The following is a 22,327-nucleotide window of genomic DNA, read 5'->3' as shown; positions in this document are numbered from 1 at the left end:
TTTGTTATTGTGAATAGTGCCGCAATGAACATACGCATCCATGTATCTTTTTAATAGAATGACGTATACTCCTTTGGGTATACACCCAGTAATGGGATTGCTGGGTTAAATGGAATTTCCATTTCTAAATCTTTGAGAAGTCACTACACTGTCTTCCACAATGGTTAAAAGAGAGAATTTTAAAGTAGAAATAATTTAAGCAGAATCTTCTTTAATAAATACACACACATAGACACGCACACATGATACACTACTTCCTTCGAAATAATTTTCATTGGCAATTTTTATCTTTTTGCCTGCAATCAGTCAACCAGCCACTGAAGGAATATAGCTCTCAAGGCTCAGGTATTGACAACCTGCCATGTCACCACTCCAGGGTGGACTTATCAAGGGCTTGGTGGTCTTTGGAAGTATATCACACAGACTAAGCACATGCTTAGCACATCAGGAAAACAGTGCCTGAAAAGGAGCAAAACTGTCTTGGAAGAATTTGATATTTCAAACAAAAACAAAACCACTGAAGTACTTGTAATGGGAAAAATGTGAACTTTCCTTTACTTTCTTCAAGTTGCTTCACAGAATATCCTCAGCAAATCTATTGGATCTGGGTCCTACCAGTCTGGTGTCCCACGCCATCCAAAACCATCTGTTTTCACTTCCAACTGGGGAAAACTCGATTTATTTTTATGTGCCTTACCTGTCCAGTAAAGCACTATATACTCTTTCAAGCTGAGGTAGGGAGTGGACAGGAAGAAAAGGCTGGGCAAAATTTAGCCCTCTTTGGGTGGGGGGGTCCTAAAATTAGATAATGAGCTGTATTTCAAAGCATGGCTGGGTAGGGTAGCTGCAGTATTGCCCTAGAATCCATACAGTCAAAAAGAAATATAATACAACCACAAATGCAAGCCAAATATGTGATTTAAAATTTTACTGTAGCCACATTTTAAAAAGTAAAAAGAAACAGAAGAAATTTTAATGACATTTAATTCAATGAATGTGAAATATTATCTTAACATGTAATCTATATTAAAAACTATTGATATTTTACATTCCTCTTTTTCATAGTAAGTCTTTCAAATACAGTATGAAATATTTTACACTTACAACACTTGTTAATTCTGACTTTTCACATTTTAAGTGCTTGATAATACATGTGGCTAGTGGTTATTATATCAGACAGGGCAGGACTGGATTTTAACGGAGAAGCTACATCCTATACCTGAGCTCCCTTTGCCACAAGGTTTTCTCTATGTAAGAGGGATTTAAACACACACACACACACACACACACACACACACACACACACATCTTTTGAGTAGGGGAGTAAAAACAGAGAAGAAAATGATAGAAAAGAAGTTCTTAAAACCTGCTTCCGAGAGTGTTAAGTTTATTGACCTCACAACTAAACATTACAGAGAAAAATGCTCATGGTTTTGCTTCCTCTTCCTATCATCTGAAATACCAAGGTTTCTTACAAAGTAGCCAAACCCATCACCAAGAATGATTGATATATATATATATATATTTTTTTTTTTTTTTTGACACAGGAGCTCACTCTGTCACCTAGCTAATTTTTAAATGTCATTATTGAGATGAAGTCTTGCTATGTTGCCCAGGCTAGTCTTAAACTCCTGGACTCAAGCAATCCTCCTGCCTTGGCCTCCCAAAGCACTAGGATTGCAGGCATGAGCCACTGTGCCTAACCTAAGAATGATATTTCTTAGCCATGTTTCCCTATCAGTTATAATTAACAAGGATTGATCCTATCACTCCAGGCTAATAGAGAAACACCAGTAAAAAGCACAAACAGGGGCATGGTCCTAAACATTTATAGACTTTGGCTTAAATGAACTCCACATATGATTGTACAGATCTCAGAGATAATTTTTATCCACAGATTGCCAAAAATTATGAAAGCAATTTTATTGAATCCTGTATTGAAATGGCAGTGACCTGATTATGTTAACATTGCCAGAGTTCTCCATTTAAGCAGTGAGAATGCGTAAAGGTTAGGCTATCCAAGATGATTTGGGGACTTCCCCGCCCCACCCCATGTTTCTCTATCTCCTTTAGGTGCAACAGGGACAAACACTGAGGCTGACCCTTCATAATGGAATGCCTTTTTCAGAAAGCTTATGGAAGTGAAAAAAAATTTGGGTTTTAAAGCCACCTACACACTGTATATTCTTAGACAAGTTACTTCATGTCTCCAAGCTTTGTTTTCTTCATTTCCCCTACTAACCCACCAAAATTGTGATGCTAATTCTAATTTTCAAAATTGTTTTAAGATTAGATATTATCTATACCAATCATAGCACCTGACACATAGTAAACATGTAAGGGTATTATTAAGCCTAAAATTCTTTTGCTCTTTCTCTACAGCGCAAGGGCAATAAATCTAGTACCTGGAAACTGGGCAACTCCTAGAGCATTCTGATGTTACAAGAAAGTCAGATCACACCTAAAACTTCTAAGATGATGTCACAGTGAAGAAATTAAGGGTTAGCAAATATATGGCCATTCCTGGGACTCCTGTATGAGCTATGGGAACTTTAAGTCTCCATTGGTGAATCATGATTATGACCTACCACTCAGCATGCTAGCTCATCGTGGAATGAAAAGGAAAAAAGAGATAGTGAATACTATAGCATCTCATAGAATGATTACTGAAAACTTTTGCTTCTGACTCACAGGCAAACATACATAAATGTACAGGGAGGGTAAAAAAAAGTTTGATCACCACTACCTCAGAACACACTAGAATTTCAAGGAAGCCCAAAACTTCTCACTTCCTAAGAGATGCAGATGAGCAGGAAAGAAGACAGCCTTTGACTCCCTTGAAATGGAATTTTTAGGGCAATCATGAGAGATCTGTAAAAGATGGGCTCTGAAATATGGACATAGAATAAGGATACAATGATCCTAATTTTGGTCAGTATGTCTGTGTTAAGTCCAACTACCTTAAAAGGACTCTAAGACAAAGTATAGTTTGCTAACTAGATGACATGAAATCTTCACTGAATAAAACACAGTCATTTTTTCCTTAATGATTATTTCTTTATAAAAGCACTTGGGAAATATAAGAGTTAAGGCTCTGGAAAAAGGAATTTTTCTGACTTCACAAATAGAATCTAATATAATCCTTTTTGTGTGTTAATTGAGAGATTTACATAATTTGAGATCCCTAATAAAGTGTACAATACATATGCCATAGTTTGCATTGCTATTTTTGGTTAAGAAAAGAAAAACCAACCTGAATTAAAGCACATGTGATTTCTAAGCAATGAAGCACCATGGTTTGAAAATGCTTGTATTAAAGGAAAAAGTCCTAGTATTAAGGCATAAAAGGATTAGGGAAAACAAGTTTGTCTTTTATAAACCTGACAATATCCTATCTTAAAAGAAATCCTCCTTTGAACCCTTCTAGATTATACCCTCAACACTCCACTGAAACTGCTCATTAAGGTTACAGTGACCTCTGAATTGTCATGCACAAAGGATGTTTTTCAGTACTCATATTGTATGAAGTGGACAGTGACTGACAAAGCCAACCATTCCATCTCTCTCTCTTTTTAAAGAGATGGGGTCTTGCTGTGTTGCCCAGACTAGCCTCAAACTCCAGGGCTCGAGTAATTTCTCTCACCTCAGCCTCCCCAGTAGCTGGGACTACAGGCACGTACCATTGCCAGGTTCCACTCCATTCTTCTTGAACCTCTTTCTTCATGGGCTCCTGAATACCTCTTGCCTGATTTTCATCTCATCTCTTTGCAGCTTCTCATATACAAAGCCTCAACTTCAAGCTGTTCACTAATGATTTTTTTCAAACCTCATCTCTAGGCTTCAGACCTACATTTTTTAATTTTTATTTTTCTAAGACAGGGTCTTACTCTGTTGCCCAGGCTGGAGTGCAGCGTGCCACCACGCTCAGCTAATGTTTTGTATTTTTTTGTAGAGATGGGTTTTTTTGCCATGTTGCCCAGACTGGTCTCAAACTCCTGGGCTCAAACAGTCCACCTGCCTCAGCTTCCCAAAGGGCTAGGATTACAGGCGTGAGCTACCTCACTTAGTCTCAGACCTACATTTTAAATTGCCTACTGAGCATCTCCACCTGGTTGTCCCACAGTTAACTCAAAGTCAGCCTACTTAAAAAAACAACTCATCATCTTTTCCCCAAATTATTTTTTCCTTTCCATATTCCTACCCCACTGTGGTAATGGCACCATTCTCTATCCAGCCCTGCTAGCCAGAAATCTAGGAATTACCATATATGCATTCTCCTTCCTGACTGTTGGTGTCAAAGCAATTTTAAACATTTTACATGTTCTTTATTATTGACCCTCAAATCCATCATCATTGCTCCACTTCTATTGCTCCTACCTTATTTCAGGACCTGAGCTTCGTCTCCCAGAAATATTATAAATAATCTTTTTGTTTAAAAAATAAACTTATTGAGGTAAAATTCACATACCAAAAAATTTACCCATTTAAAACGTACAATTCCATGACTTTTTGCATATTCAGAGTTGTACATTTGTCACGAGTTGAGGTTTAAAACATTTTCATACCTCCAAAATAAACATCGTATCTTTTTGTCATCACCCTCCAATAATTCCGATTCTCCTACTGAAAGCAGAGGCCTTTGGTAGCCTCTACTTCCATTCTCTCTAATAAATTTGCCTATTCTCAACATCTCATATATACAGAATCGTATAATATGGAGCATTTGTGACTCATTTCATTCACTTAGTATGTTTCCAAGGTACATCCATGTTGTAGCATACATCAATACTTCATTTCTTTTATTGCTCAGTAATATTCCTTATATGACTATAACATGTTTTGGATGTGCTATGAATGGATGAGTTATCTCTTCAACACTTTATGAACATTTTGGTTTTTTCCACTTTTTTGGCTATTATGAACAATGTTGCTATATAGATTTGTGTACAAGTTTTTGTGTGGCTTTGCTTTCAATTCTCTTGGCTATATACCTACAAATAGAATTGTTGGGTCATATGGTAACTATATGTCTAAACTTTTGAGGAAGTGTCAGCTGTTTTCTAAGGCAGCTGCAGCATTTTGACATCCCACCCAGCAGTGTGTAAGGGTTCCAATTTCTCTACATCCTTGCCAACACTTGACTTTTTGATTATAGCCATATTAGTGGGTGTGAAGTGGTATCTCATCATGGTTTTCATTTGAATTTCCCTGATGACTAATGGTGGTAAGCATCTTTTCATGTGCTAGCTGGGCATCTGTATTTCTTCTTTGGAGAAATATTCTCTTTGGAGAAATATTGATTCTAATTTTTCAGTTGGGTTATACTTTTATTGAGTTATAAAAATTACTGATATATTCTGAATACTCAATCTTTATCAGAGATATGATTTGTAAATTTCCTCTTCTCTAGATTGCCTTTTCATTTTCCTGATGATGTCCTTTAATACAAAAAGTCCTAAGTTTTAAGGAAATTCAGTTTATGTTTTTTATTTTGCTGCTCATACTTTTAGTTTCATATATAATAAACCACTATTAAATCCAAAGTCATGGCTGGCCACAGTGGCTCATGCCTGTAATCCCAGCACTTTTGGAGGCCGAGGCAAGGCAGATCACCTGAGGTCAGGAGTTCGAGACCAGCCTGGCCAACATGGTGAAACCCCATCTCTACTAAAAACAGAAAAATTAGTTCAGCATGGTGGCACACACCATAATCCCAGCTACTCAGGAGACTGAGGCAGGAGAATTGCTTGAACCTGGGAGGCAGAGGTTGCAGTGAGCTGAGATCATGCCATTGCACTCCAGCCTGGACAACAGAGTGAGATTCCATCTCAAAAAAACAAAACAAAACAAAACAAATCCAAAGTAATGAAGATTTACCCCTGTGTGTTCTTCGAAGAGCATCACAGTCTTAGCTCTTAAAGTTCATTCTTGTATATGATGTGAGATAGTGACCTGTGGTCTTGTAGCCAAAATGATCTTTCTTAAAAAGCAAACAACCAACAATTCTTACACCATCATCACATAATTAGAACCTCTAATTGGATATGTCATATCTACTGCAGTGATTCTTAACTTTGTGGAATTACAGAATCTAATGAAAACGATGAACCCTTTCCACAGAACATGTATTCAGTGGAGGCAGATGTACAAGTGCATATGCATACTAACACATATACACATACATAATTTAAAGAGATTCACAATGGACTAAAGCCCATTCGAAGACCCTCAGACAAAAGAATAAAATATAAACTCTTGTGGATTCCCCTTTGCCATTCAATGTCCAACAGGAACTGCCCTAACACATCATTTTAGCCTACTAGTCATCTGGTCTCCAACTCCCTTCCCAAAGATTAGCATTAAAAATTCTCTGACCCTATCCAACGTGCCAGGCTCATTATAATCAAATACCGTTGTACCTACATGCTATTCCTTCTGCTTGAAACATATCTCTCATTAACAACACTGTATTCAACATTAAATATGATAACTGCAAATGTGTATGGCATATAGAAGGCATAATGTTTGCTAAATCTGAAAAAGGACTTAGCAAATATATTTGGGAAAGCAGGTCTCCATATTTTATTTCTAGAAATTTGAGTAACTTAAATGTCTTCTATATGTTTTTTTTTTCCATTCAATAGCTATTATTGAAAAGCCTCATACGTATGAAAACCATACAGTACAAATAAAACAATTTCAAAGTAATAATAAGCCTAAGGCAGAGCTAACTGTTCACAAAACTATCTTACTTTTCTATGTTCTTATAAATTTAAGAAAATCACATTGACTGTAGTATCCATTTTAAGAAAGTAATAAAATTACATAGAAGAATTTATCTTAGAAAATATAATGTTCTATTTCTTCAAAAAATTCAATAGAAAGGTCACTAAATTTTCACCTGTATATATTTTTTCATTCCACAACATAAACTATCTTTTCTAGATAACACTTTACAATGGATCAGTTTATTTACAAATATTTATTTATATTTATTTATTAACCTCTTTACAAATATGTTGCCTCTATTTGTAATGTTCTGTGTGGAAGTAAACAAAGTGATACTACAAAGTCATATGGTAAGTAATGGCCATTCTAGACATGAAACATCCTGTTTCTTATGCTTATTTTCCAGTTAAAAAAAAAAAAACTTCTGCCTAGGCTTGGTAACTCACACCTGTAATCCCAGCACTTTGAGAGGCCGAGGTGGGAAAATCGCTTGAGCCCATGATTTTGAAACCAGCCTGGGCAACATAGTGAGACCTCGTCTCTACAAAAATATCAAAAAATTAGCAGGGTGTAGTACTGCGCACCTGTTGTCCCAGCTACTCAGGAAGCTGAGGCAAGAGGACTGCTTGAGCCTGGGAGGTCAAGGCTGCAATGAGTCCTGATCGTACCACTGCACTCCAGCCTAGGTGTCAGAGTGAGACTGTCTCAATAAAGAAAAAAGAAAAAATCCTAGTTTTACAATGAAATTTTTTTACAGTGTAATTTTTTAAAAGTATAGTGAACAAAAGAAAATATTCAAACAGGCACATATGCACTACTTTTCAAAATGTATTTCATTTTACCATTATACTTATTTCAACATATAAAAGAATGGTGTTCCCAGTACTTAAGCTATTTCCAATTAGACAATGTTTTATTCAACATTTAACCAAGTGTTGGCAATTGAAAAAAGAGAAGATCAGTGTGATTGGTTAATTAAGATTTCAAAGAAACTGCTGTTCCCTAGAGGGGTGGTTAATTTCTCATTTATAAGCCCATTTATAACTCTAGCTCTGACGAATGGTCCTAATAAAATTCACAGTTAAGTAGGCCTTCAAATGCATACCAGCCATTAACATTTGGGCTGCCTGCTGCTAGCAAAATATTAATATTTGATGCCACAGCATTTTCATTTTATAAATCTCTTTCAGAGTCTTATGAAACAGCTTTCTTTATGTGTTAAACAGATTAAGCTCAGGTTTAATGGTTGGTTTTTAGAATGACTTCAAAATAGCCTATAGCTAATAGGAAACTATATATTTTAGATTATTGGCCACATTATTTCCAATAACTGCAAGAGGATATACTATTTTTAGGACAAAGACAACTTATCATAGAATCCTCTGCTGGATCCTTAGTGGTGCTGGTGGCAGTAACAGTAAACACTTAACATAGCACTTACCAGGTTGCCAGGTACTGTTCTAAGCACTTTATATGTGTTTTTTAATATTTTTAATAACCCAGTGAAGCTGTATACTTAGGGATCAAAAATGTATGGAAATTCTTCCATTGACTATATATACATATTTATATTGACTATATATATAAATACATTTATATTGACTAAATTCTTCCACTGTGTTTGTGTGTGTATATATGTATATATGTGTGTATATGTGTGTGTGTGTGTGTGTGTGTATATTTTTTTCTCCCCTAACAGACAGGGTCTCACTCTGAATGTAATGGTACTATCATAGCTCACTGTAACCTCTAACTCCGGGGCTTAAGGGGTCCTCCTTACTTCAGACTTCTAAAGTAGCTAGGACTATAGGTGCATGCCACAATGCCCAGCTAGTTTTTAAAATTTTTTATAAGATACGGTCTTTTTATGTTGCCCAAGCTAGTCTTGAACTCCTCGTCTCAGGCAGTCCCCCCAGCTCGGCCTCCTAAAACACTGGGATTACAGGCATGAGCCACTGCACCCAGCCAACAATATTCTTTACCAGTTTTCATTCCTGGAGATAGCTCTGTTATTTAGCAACTAGATTTTTCTACATAACCTTTACAGATCCATGAGAAGACATTTTCAACATCAATGGTTATAATTAATTGACATAGTCAATGAATCATAGGATGTTAAATTTGGAGAAAGCTTTAGAGATCTAGCTCAGTTTTAGCAGTGTGATCTATCAGGTGAGCTCTCAGGGAACCATACTTAAACATAAACAGCATAAATAAATAGAGAAAAAGTTATAAATATAGTAAACCATTTATAATTACTTTGGTGCTCAAATAAAATGTCTTTTAAATATGGATGTCTCTATGCATCACAAACAAGGGAGCAATGCAATCGTTATCCTTGGTTGTCAACAACAAAAATACCAGTAATATCTCTCAACTGCATTTTCTTTTTTCAACAGTTTTCCCATCTACAAAATTTATATGCAGGACCCTGCTTAAAATTTCCACATTTCACAAATGATGATGGGTTTTTCAGATAAACAAATCTGGGGATGGAATGAGGTTCCTTCTGGCTTACTTCCTGCCTTCCATGAATAGGCAAAACTCAAGACTTCCCCCTAGTAGTCTCCATGAATAGAGTTGTTAAATAATGAGAAGGGTCAAAACAACAACTGAAATGATATAAACACTTTGGAAAACTGTATGTTTTTACCAAATATATTATCCAGGTAAAAAGTTATCCCATCTGGAAAAAACTATAAAAACTTGTAAAAGAGGCCAGGCACGATAGCTCATGCCTGTAATCCCAGCATTTTGGGAGGCTGAGGTGGGCGGATTACCTGAGGTCGGGAGTTCGAGACCAGCCTGATCAATATGGAGAAACTCCGTGTCTACTAAAAATACAAAATTAGCCAGGTGTGGTGGCGCATGTCTGTAATCCCAGCTACTCGGAAGGCTGAGGCAGGAGAATCGCTTGAACCCAGGAGGCAGAGGTTGTGGTGAGCCGAGATTGCGCCACTGCACTCCAGGCTGCGCAACAAGAGTGAGACTCTGTCTCAAAAACAAACTAACAAACAAACTTTTAAAAGAAAGAGGCAGACACATCTAAGAGAAAATCCAGTCTACTCTTCCTCCCACCTGATGAAAAGCTTCACTAATTTCTTAGGTACAATGAAGTCTGAGCCTTAGGCTATTTTCATCGCTGTTTGTGCCATTTAGGTATTAGGAAAGATAACACATGACCAAAAATTAAATGGCCAAACAATCAGTTGTTTGGTGATGATATCTAAGAAGAATATTCTAACAGTTGAGAAAAGGTGCCATATGAATGTGCATAATAATAACTACATAGTACTCTTTTTAAGTTAAAAAAAATGCCATTTTAATATCTGATTGTTGTACTCATGGAAAAACAAAATTTGTACCATTTAAATATGGGCATATTCTTTGAAAAAATGGTACTGATGTCTCCTTTCTGTTAAAAGTTTCAATCTTTTCATCAATAGGAGAGACAAATTTCTATCTGTTCCATCGAAGAATAAAAAGACTAGACCTAAGACCTAAGAATACTATGTTGACTTTCATTAAGAACAAGATCGATATCAGCCTTCAGATGTAAATCAATTTAAAAAAAAGTAAAAGGGATTTTAAAGTTTCTCATCAAAATGAGTGTGGAAAAACTAAAAAGGATGATGCTTTCTAATAGAGTCACCATCTTTCTTTTTCACATATCAGTATCTATTTTGTATTATATATCAGGAAATGTGTGAATATTTGCTAAAAATCAATTGTTTAATAAGGGCAATTCCATGAGAAAATGACTTAAATTTGTGAAATTTCTAATTATAGAATAATTGTAAAGAAAAGCAAATTTATTACTTTCAAGTTCTACCCAGTAACAGAAAGGTCCTGGGAGACCGGCTGTAATGACCCGATAAGGCTGCCTGTAATTAGCATGCCTCTTATGTGTATGTTAATCAGCATTCTCAACTACTGAAGGCTGGCCGCTCAGAGACATTTTGTTCTTTTAACCATTGAAAACATTCCCTTTCTAATCTTGTTCACATTATTATTTTGCACAGGCCATTGAATAGAATTCTGGATCTGAAACTAAATTTCAGTTCAAGTACTGTTCACAATCCTTCTTTAATAGAGTTTTTACTAGGGTCTTTACTGGGGTCTTTACTGAGGTCTTTACTGGGTTTGGTTTCACTCTTTTCTAAATATTTCTCTATTAAGCACTTACTACTCTCAGCAACTTTTTTTTTTTTTTTGCATTCAATAGTTTATTATGATAATTGAAGATAAAACAAGTTTGATACCAAGAATGGCCATTTCTTATGATTTCTACACATTATCTACCACATTTCAGAAGCAGAAAGAAAAAAAAAATCATAATCACTGTAAGGCAAAAATACACCATAACATAGTAATAGATAAAATCTCTCAAGGATAGGATTTTCAAAAGAAAAATCCCAGTGCCTTGAAAAATACCTAACATAAAAATTGGTAGGCAGTAATTATTAATATTTTTTAATCATAAAATACTTCTGTGTAAACCAAGGGCAAGGACCACCTCTTATATAATCGCAATACAAGTATCAAAACCAGAAAACACCTAAAAACTTTTGACAGTAACATTGTTTGAAGCCAGATTTAATTTCAAATGGTCTCCTGACACTGGAAAATAACATTAAAAGTTATATATATATACACACACACTAGTTTTATATATATATATACACACACACACATATACATATAAACATATATTGTGTGTGTGTATATATACTATATATGTGTGGGTGTATATACTAAAGTCAATGATTTTAAAAATACTGGCAAAGTGAAATAGCCACTAGCTTGGAATTCAAGAATTCAAGAGGTTCTGCCTTTTCTACAGTTAACTAGATAAATGACTTTGGCAAAGTCAATGCCTGGATCTGAGTTCACTTAACCACAAAATAAAGGAATTGGCTTAATTAATTGCCAACATCTCTCCCAAGAGAGATGAGATGATTCTGCTATGATTCTGGATCGGCTGCTAAATGAGAAAAAATCACTGTTTGTTTTTAAACTCAAAGGTATAAGATCTTTAACTTACTTTTCTGCCTTAAATGTGGCTGCCAAAGTAGTAGAGAAATTTCAACTTAGTGCATCCATTTTCTTGAGTTTCTAATATTTGAGTTGAGAAATAAAGGCTTTTAAAATGATATGCTCTAACTTTAACGTATTTAAAAACACAACCTTGGCTGGGGGCGGTGGCTCACGCCTGCAGTCCCAGCACTTTGGGAGGCAGAGGAGGGTGGATCACAAGGTCAGGAGTTCGAGACCAACCTGGCCAATATGGCGAAACCCTGTCTCTACTAAAAATACAAAAATTAGCTGGGCGTGGTGGTGCGTGCCTGTAGTCCCAGCTACTCGGGAGGCTGAGATAGAATTGCTTGAACCCAGAAGGCAGAGGTTGCAGTGAGCCAAGATTGTGCCACTGCACTCCAGCCTGGGGTGACTAGCAAGACTCCGTCAAAACAAACAAACAAACAAAAACAACAACGTTTAGAGGCTTTAAAGAAAATTTCAAAATATAAGATGTTAACAAGAACACAGGTCAAGTGTAATAACATTTAACATTTCTTCCTTAAGGAACTTTCATATTATTTCATTTAGTCTTCTCAACAAAATGGTGAGCTGTTATGGTTCCAATTTTACAAAAAAAGGTCAAGTTTCAAGATGGCAGAAGGACTGGTCTTACTCCATAGTCCATGCGAGACTTCTTACTGGACAGTCTATGCTCTATTACAACATACTATCTCAAATGTCCACGTAAATCCCCTGGATTTCAATTAGATTTAGCAGGGAATGTTTTTGAAAATGTTTCATTGTAAGCTGTCACTGTCCCATCAGATGAGGGAAGCAGAGCAAAACTTTGCCAAGAGTACAATATCAAAATTTCTTATATTTTATTTGTGAGGCGTTCCTAAAGAAAGATTTAGGATAACTTAAACTTAAGCATTTGGGACTAATCCTGAAAAAAATGATAAGAATTTCTGTTTGCAGCTAAAATGGAGCCACCATGCTGAAACAGTGTAAACATACTTTATAATTCACTTGGTTCCCAGCACTGAAACTACATAATTTGTAATGAATTTGGAGTTAATCACATTATTTCAAAATTTTATTGCCCTTTTGAGATTCTGCACAAATTTAGACTGTATAAGAAGCTCTTGTCTGAAGAGCTTTGGCATAGTATGTGACTTAGAAAGACCATATGATCTTGAAATCCTCTAGGAACAAGCATTCATATTGCATGCATACACCACTGATTACAAAATATAATTTCTTTTTAACATTTTTTTATTTTTAATTTTGTGGGTACACAGTAGGTGTATATATTTATGGGGTAATTGAGATATTTTGGTACAGGCATTCAATGCATAATAATTACAACATGGAAAACTGGGTCCCCATCCCCTCAAGCATTTATCCTTTCTGTTACAAACAATCCAATTATACTATTTTAGTTATTTTAAAGTGTACAATTAAATTATTATCGACTACAGTCTCTGTTGTGCTCTCAAATACTAGGTCTTATTCATTCTTTCTAAATATTTTTTTTTGCCCATTCCCCCTTCCCCCCAACCTTGCCTCCCAAAACTACCCTTCCCAGCTTCTGGTCACTATCCTTCTATTCCCTATCTCTATGAGTTCAAGTGTTTTGATTTTTAGATCTCAAAAATAAGTGAGAACCCATGATGTTTGTCTTTCTGTGTCTGGCTTATTTCACTTAACATAATGATCTCCAGCTCCATCCATGTTGTTTCAAATGACTGGATCTCATTCTTTTTATGTCTGACTAGTACTCCATTGTGAAAATGTACAACATTTTCTTTCTTCATTCATCTGTTCATACACACTTAGGTTGTTTCTAAATCTTAGCTATTGTAAATAGTACTGCAACAAACATAGAAGTGCAGGTATCTCTTCCATATATTAATTTCCTTTCTTTTGGGTATATACCCAGCAATGGAATTGGTGGATCATATGGTAGTTAAATTTTTAGTTTTTCAAGGAATCTCTAACTGTTCTGCATGGTAGTTGTACTAATTTTGTACACCAACAGTGTACAAGGGTTATCTATTCTCCACATCCTTGCTAGCACTGGTTATTGCCTTTTTGATAAAAGCCATTTTAACTGAGATGAGATGATACCCCACTGTAGTTTTTTTTTGTCTTTTCATTTATTTTTTATAATTTCAACATTTACTGTAGATTCAGAGGGTACATGGGTAGGTTTGCTACATGGGTATATTGCACGACCCTGAAATTTTGGGTATGATGAATCCCATCACCTAGGTAGTAAGCATAGTACCTAACAGTTCATCTTCAATCTTTACTTACCTCCCCACTTCCCCTCTCCAGCAGTTCCCTGTGTCTATTGTTGCCATATTTATGTCCATGTGTACCCAATGTTTAGCTCCCACTTATAAGTGAAAATACACAGTAGCAGGTTTTCTGTTCCTGTGTTAATTCACTTAGGATAATGCAAAAACAATCTCTTTAAACACTAGTAACTAAGATATGGAGCTCTGTGGTCACTCAGCTTGAGGCATAGAGGCAAAATAAAAACCTGTCTAGCATAGAGGCAAAATAAAAACCTAGTCTATCTGAAAATCGCCCTGCATTACCATTATACCTCTATGCATAGTGATGATGACAGAACTGTTTGCTTTAGAAAGTACTTCAAGTTGAGAATATCTACGAATATATAATGCTGGTAACCTCTTATCAGTTCCAGCCAATACTTCAGGATTGCCTGTCAGCAACTGGTCAACTGGTATAATTTCAACATCTTTTTGTTATTGCTCAAAATAGAAATCATAGAATAACATGCAGCATCTAAAAGCGCATTTACCTTATATAAATGTTTTACAGAATTCACTTCTTTCCAATAATAACTACACAAATTCTTAGCTTAAAGTTAGATATCATTTTTTCCCAAAAGCCATTTATACATCATTGCTCTTGATAATTAAATAAACTACCCTTCAACTTCTTTCCTTATGTGCCAAGGTTACTTTTCTCAAAATTAGAGATACTTAGGCAAAGCAAAAAGAAATGCAAGCAATCTCGTCTAGCAAAAGGTAGAAGAAGCAGAGCTTTCAAACTTCTCTACTTGGTTGATTTTTACTCAAGAAAGCTGAGAAAATATACCACTGGGTTCTTGAATCCATCTCTGGACATGTGCCTAACTTCAGTAAATTTGGCTGTCTGAGCTACAACACAAGAGTTAGATCTTTACAATTCCTTATAAAAACTGGTGGGTATCTGAGAGTAGCCAAGGTAAAGAGTATACATTGTGGATGAGAGTGCCCTCTGATCTTCATTAGTAAGGATTTGTGTTAGGTGAAAAAGTAAGAGGAAACCCCAGAGAGCAGCTTATTTTTCTTTCTGATGTAAATGCCCAAAGGTTGGCAGTACAGAATTGGTGTGGATGTTCTGTTTTCCAAGTTCCATAGGGATCCAGCTTCCTCCCTGCTTTATGGTCTACCATTCTAGGGTGCAGCCCTGGCCTTCATGAAGTCAGATGAGCTATGACTGTCACATGTCTGTAACAGGAGGAAGGCAGAATAAGGAAGGGAAGAAGGGTCAGAGGGTACAAGCCAATTCTCAAAGTTCTCCAAAATTATTCACAACTCTTTTTCTGAGGGGTGGGTGGGGTGCACAACACAGTCATACTTGACTGCAAAGGAGATTAAGAAATGTGGTTTTTCACTTGGAGTCATCACGTGCCCAGCCGAAAATGTTATTACTATGGGGAAAAGGTCATAAAGGATTTTGGGGTACTAGCTGTCTCTACCACACTATCTGTGTGACCTTAACCACTTTATGTCCCTGATTTCTCATCTATAAAATGGAGACAATAATAGAATCTTCCATTATAAGGTTACTGTGAACATGAAATGGTAGTAATCAACATAGAGAGGTTAGCAAAGTGCCTGGCATACAATTAAATACCCAACACATGTAAACATTTTTCTTCAGATTTTTTTTCTCTTACTAATTTCCTTCTAATTGTTAAAAATTGTAAAAGCAATTTTGTTCCCTTTTGTTTAACTATTCTTTTCCAAAACCCAAATTATCTGCATAGTGTAAACAGATCTTTTCAAATCACTGCTTTCAGCAAGGCCCCTCTTCTTATTAATGTTCCTGCCAAAATACATGAACATGTACACACACTTACACAAACACAGAAATACAGACACACACACACACTCATTCTTTCTTTCTCTCAAATAAAATGTTAGTGGCATCCCATTGCCTAAATTCAAGTGCACATTCCTATTTTAAGGGTATGCCATAATCACTTACAACTCCTCTTTCTTTATTTCCCTAATACCTTTCCAAAGGTATCACCCACTATGAGCCAATGTGGATAATGCTAATGGTAACAACGACAAAAAATGGTAACCACAAAAAGTATTAAATTAATAGAGCCTATCCCTGTTTGAAAGTTTTTTTCATTGCCAGGTAACATGCAAAGTGTCTTACTCCTTTTAATCCTCATAGTAATCCTTTGATGTTACCATCATTATTATCCTGATACGGTTTATATGTTTGTTCCCTCCAAATCTCATGTTAAAATATAATCTCCAATGTTGGAGTGGGGCCTAGTGGGAGGTATTGGATCAGGGGGGCAGACCCTTATAAATGGCTTAGCACCATCCCTTTGGTGATGAGTGATTTCTCACTCATCTGAGTTCACAGATCTGGCTGTTTGAGTGTAGTGCCTCTCCACCCCGCTTGCTCTCTTTCATCATGTGATGTGCTGGCCCCCCTTCACCTTCTGCCATGATTGAAAGCTTCCTGGGGTCCTCACCAGAAGCAGATGTCGGTGCTATGCTTCATGTACAGCCTCCAGGATCATGTGACAAAATAAACGTATTTTCTTTATAAATTACCCAGTTTCGGGTATTCCTTTATAACAACGCAAGAATGAATTAACACATATCCCCATGTTTAAGATTACAATTAAAGCTTAGAAAGATTATATTCCAAGTCACACAGTAAATATATGGCAGTCCTGAGATTGGAGCACAGGTCTGTTGATCTCAAAAGCTATATGTTTAACCAGTGTGACATCTTTCTTATTGTAAAAACATGCCATCTGCATTCTCTCTACATTTACCTTAAAATTCTTTTTCTAATCAAATCCTGCAGAGTTGCATTAAGGCCTGCCTCATTTGTGATCTCTACTATGAAGCTCTCATCAACTAATAATAATAATGATAGCAAACAGCAAAACAGCACTTATACTGTTATAATACTACATTGCTGTTAAGACACATATACTAACTCTTTAATCCTCAAAACAACCCCTATAAGTTAGACCATAATTATCCTCATTTTAAAATTGCTAAGCCATATTACTACTCATTCATCTTCCATAAATCATTTCCCCTCTAACAAAATAAACTCTTCCTATATCCCTTATTTAGATATAAAATCACAGCCTTTTATTATGAAACCATTTTATAAATTAAAATATAAGGCACAAGATAAAAGGCTAACCCAAATGTGATCTATACATAAAACAGAATAATATTCAGTCATAAAAAGAAATTAAATTTTGATATATGCTACAACATGGATGGACCTGGAAAACATTATGCTTAGTGAAATAAGGCAGATATAGAAGGAAAATAATGTATAATTATACCTATATGAAGTACTTAGAATAGGCAAATTCATAAAGACAGAAAGTAGGGTAGGTTACCAGGGGCTGTGGGGAGAGGGGGGAGGGTGGGAGTTATTGTTTAATGGGCATAGTTTTTATTGGGGATAATGATAACGTTTTGTATATAGATAGTGGTAATAGTTATGCAACACTTAACATATTTAATGTCACTGAATTTATATTTATCAGTTATTAAAATGATAAATATTATGTTTTACCACAATAAAAAAATATCAGGCACATTATGTTATAGTCATACTTCATAGACTCTTGAAGGCTGATGAAGATCTTCTGGGACTGGGAGATGCTAGAAAATTTTCTACATGGTTGTTTCATACTCTTCTCAAACCTGTGGCCAATAACAAATGAAAACTATCATAGCTGTAAAACACCTAAACAATAAATCCACTAACCATGCCTTGCTTTCCTAACACGATCAATAGTGCCTTCAGGAAAAAAATCTTGCACATACATACAAAAGACTCTCAGTAAGGTCTTGTTTAATTCAAGTCTATGTTCAAGGCCTCGCAAAGACTCAAATACATATGGAACTTTTGCAATTACTTCAATAGATATTCAAGGACAAGTCTATAATCTCCATTTTATAAATGAAGAATATATGGCATAAAGAGAAGAAGTGATACTGTCTGAGTCACTCTGTAAGTATACACTGAAAGCTGTGGTTCCTTGCCTAGCAGGGAATTATAAGTTGCTGGATTATGCAGTCCTAAAAAATGCCACAAAATATCAACCATGACACTGATACTATCAAAGAGACTAAAGCAGAGCAGGGTGAATAACAATTACCAACAGCAGTTCTCCTCCACCTTTCCTCCCTATAGCACCCAACAAGCTCTCAAAATTAAAAGAAAAAACAAAATTAAAACAAACAAACAAACAAAAACAAAACTCTTTGTAGGTGAAACTACAGCTCTCCAGCCAGATCCTTCTCCATCTCCCACCCCTCACTTCCTCTCCAGTTACTGACAAATGGCAAATTGGAATTTCTTCACTTGCTGTCTGCTTAACTTCTATTGGTGATACAAACAGCTAACAACAATGAAATTACCAAAAGCTTGATACCAGAGAAAAAAGATACAATAAAAAGTAAAGTATTAGCCTGGGCAACATGGTAAAACCTACTTTCTACAAAAATTAGCTGGGTGTGGTGGCATGTGCCTGTGGTCCCAGCTACTTGGGGAGCTGAGGTGGGAATATCACTTGAGCCCGGGAGGTCAAGGCTGCAGTGAACAAGACATTGCCACTGCACTCCAGACTGGGCAACAGAGCCAGACCCTGTCTCAAAAAATATAAAAAATTTAAAAAAAGGAAAGGATTCACCAACTGTAAGTATCACTGAGATATCTTTGTATTTTTTTGGAATGAATTGTAAAGAAATTTATCCTAATCAGGAATGAGAAATTGTTAATATAATGTTATACCAGAAATCAACACTTACCTGTCTGAAAACACTTATTGCATTTTGCATTTATTCAACAACTAAAGAAAGTTCAATTTTTAGATACCCATGGAAAAGGATTCTGCCAAAAGCAGCCAAATCTTCACCACATTTTTCGTGTAGTGAATGGATCTGATCAGCTTCCTGAAAGATACCATTCCCCCACATCTTTTTTTTTTTTTTTTTTCAACTGTAGCACTTTACCTGCCTCAAAAAGAATCTGTTTCCAGGTTCCCAACACAAAACAACCAAGACATGGGAAAATGAACCTTGGCATAATTTCTTCAATTGTGACTGGTGTTAAGTTACACAAAGCAGCATAACTTTGTTTGGTACTTAAAACTTAACTTCAGATGTGCTAGGAAAATTCCAAAGTGTGTCAAGTCCAGACAATGAAAACCTTGTAAGTATTATGACAATCAGCTTAATATTAACATACATAAAGGAATTCAGGGGAGAACATAAGAGGAAGTGGAAGCCAAGAAACGCTATAGACAGGGGTAGAAGAAGAAAGTAACTAGTTGAACAAAAAACAAGTGGGGAAATTAGCTGGAAACCAAGAAAGCAGAGAATACTGCAATGAACTTATTGATAATTAAAATCTAAGGAAGCAAAACCCCTCTATTGGGAATAGATGATACAGTATATCAATGTACAGCTGTGCATATTCATTAAGTGTAGTGAAAGTAGGGAGACATGGGGAAAGCCACGTTTCATCACGCAGGTGTCTTAAGAGTAGAAGATATCTGTTAGATTAGAATAAAATTGATTCCAGCCCTAGCTCTTTTATGTTCTCATGCATAAAACACCTCATGACTTTAGAAAACTCACATATCCCACCAAACCCATCCCATCTAATAATCCCCTCTTCTAATCTATTAAACCACAAATCCCCCACTAAATGTGACCTCTATCTTCAAAGCACACTGCCTACATACTCTATAACAAATGCTCTGTCCTTTTAAAAAGAATTATTAAATTTATGGCAAATATTTGATATTCTAGGAGGAAATGATCACAATACTCATGAAGATACATAGCATGATACTATATAATAACTTTTTTTTTGTGAAGGGGAGTTGTATTTGGGAACTAGAAGACAGTTAATCCTTGGTATGTGTTCAGGGTGGCCCACCTTATTCAGGTATACTGCTTTTAAAACAATTTTCCTATCCACAGGATCTAGAGAATTCTAAAAATATTAAGTAAGTTCTTTTCTCCCCTAATTTTACACATATTTCACTTCTCTGAAGTTGACATCTCTAAGCCAGCAAAATGCTTTCGAAGACACTTGAGCTGCCTGAAATCCAACCAGAGTCCCTGAATTACATCTATCTACTCTGCCCAGAGGATCTGAGGTGTTTCAAACAAGTAGGAAAAAGAGAACAAGAAGCAGAATAAGAGTTGTTGAAAATATTAGAATCAGACACGGTCAAGTATAACCCTGGCAGGCTACTTTGCCAGATGTGTGATCTGAAAAAGTTACTTGTCTTCTCTGTGTTTCACCATATACAATTGTAAAATGGTGATAATAATAGTTGTATCTCATGGGTTGTTGCTGTGTGGATTAAACAAAGCAACACATGCAAAGCACCTGGTAGAGTAGCTGATATCCTAAATGGTTAATAAATATTAACTGCATACAAAGGAGTTCAGTAATTCATTGCAAGCTGATCAATCATAATATATGTGACAGATCTAACAGAACCAGTATGTCTCAGGGAAAAAAAAGTGAGAATAAAAATTTTATCTTGAGATTTACCAATCTTCTGTTTTTGGTTTTCCAAAAAGAAAAAATATGGAAATGATAACTGTTTGATATTATATGAGATTAAAAAGATTTGTAATCATCTTTGTGCTTTGGGAAAAATGATATACCATAAATAGAAAATTATACTAAAATGTGCATTTCTAAGAAGCAAGAGGAGGCTTGCTGGGGCACACAAACTCTGATGGATACCCCTCATTACTACAAGGCAGAGCTTTGCATGAGCTGGAGTAACCATCCCAGGGAAGACATTGAAAGTAATAAACATTTTGAAAAAGCCATAATTTTTTTAGAGGTCTTTTGTTTTCTACTAGTGGCAAGACCTGAGGTAACAACATTTTTTGGGGGGACTCTAATCTCTGGCTGGAGTTAAATGTGTAGCCTGGCTAGATGCCAATTCAACAGCTTTCCCTCCATTCATTCATTTCTGTACAATTTTGCAGACCAGAACAGAAAAGGTATATTCTGTGCAATTGAAGATGCTACCACTAGGGAAAGAAACAAATTAAGTGAAATTATTTTCCCCCATTTTACTCTGAAAACAACTATTACACATTTACACCTTTGTACTTCATTGCTATGTAATGAATTAAAGAGGCCAAACATTGAGTTGATTTTGGAACCCTTAAGTTATCACAGTAATATTTAGTGTTTATTACATGGAAAACATTGTTCTACATGCTTTGTATATGCTAATTTATTTAGCCCTTGCAAGTTTTAATATTATCCTCATTTTATGGTTAAGAGAACTGGGGCACAGAAAGGATAAGTGACTTGCCTTAGATGACAGAAAAGTAGAGCCAGGATTTGAACCAAAGCAGTCTGGCTCCATAGTTTCTCCTCTTTTAATCAATGTACTATATTGTATGTCCATATGGCAGCCAGCACAAATATATGCAATAACTGTTAATTTCATATCTAATTTACATACTTGTGCAAATTGAATTTTTTTTTCATCAAAGCTTTCACATAAAACCAAACATTAAGCTTAAGACTCACTACAGCTCACAGCTCAGTGCATAGCAAAGGAGGCTCTGACAAACTCTAAAACACTCTAATATGTTGAAAAACTTTTGTGGTAAAGAGTCAGATAGTAAATATTTCAAGCTGGGTAGCCAGTACTTATGTCTATAGGAATCACTCATCTCTGACTCTGTAGCACAAAAGCAACTATAGATGATATGTAAATGATAATATCAAACTTCATTTTTATTTCTTTTCTTTTTTTTTTTATTATACTTTAAGTTCTGGGGTACATGTGCAGAATGTGCAGTTTTGTTACATAGGTATACACATGCCATGGTGGTTTGCTGCACCCATCAACCCATCACCTACATTAGGTATTTCTCCTAATATTATCCCTCCCCTAGTCCCCTATCCCCCGACCCCAGTGTATGATGTTCTCCTCCCTGTGTCCATGTGTTCTCACTGTTCATTTCCCACTTATGAGTGAGAATATACGGTGTTTGGTTTTCTGTTCTTGTGTTAGTTTGCGGAGAATGATGGTTTCCACCTTCATCCATGACCCTGCAAATGACATGAACTCATCATTTTTATAGCTGCATAGTATTCCATGGTGTATATGTGCCACATTTCTTTATCCAGTCTATCACCGATGGACATATGGGTTGGTTCCAAGTCTTTGCTATTGTGAATAGTGCCACAATAAACATACGTGAGCATGTGTCTTTATAGT

The 22,327-nt window shown here is 35.9% G+C and overlaps 1 protein-coding gene across 15 annotated transcripts in view; it reads right to left on the bottom strand.

Annotated features, from left to right (window-relative positions):
* The window catches only part of RABGAP1L (RAB GTPase activating protein 1 like), a 799,577-nt gene that overhangs the window by 393,070 nt on the left and 384,180 nt on the right, over nt 1-22,327 (bottom strand). Inside the window, exon 14 of one of the 15 annotated variants that reach the window (XM_065531880.2) lies at nt 17,733-17,753. The exons of the other annotated variants lie outside the window; for them this stretch is intronic. Within the exon in view, the coding sequence (XP_065387952.1) occupies nt 17,748-17,753 (6 nt within the window). The 3' untranslated portion in view covers nt 17,733-17,747. Of the gene's footprint in view, nt 1-17,732; nt 17,754-22,327 lie in introns of those variants that run through there. 15 annotated transcript variants of the gene reach the window in all.

The sequence above is a fragment of the Macaca fascicularis genome, chromosome 1, assembly GCF_037993035.2.
Source record: "Macaca fascicularis isolate 582-1 chromosome 1, T2T-MFA8v1.1".
In the NCBI taxonomy this organism is placed as follows: domain Eukaryota; kingdom Metazoa; phylum Chordata; class Mammalia; order Primates; family Cercopithecidae; genus Macaca; species Macaca fascicularis.
This window is presented reverse-complemented; position numbering and strand designations above follow the sequence as displayed.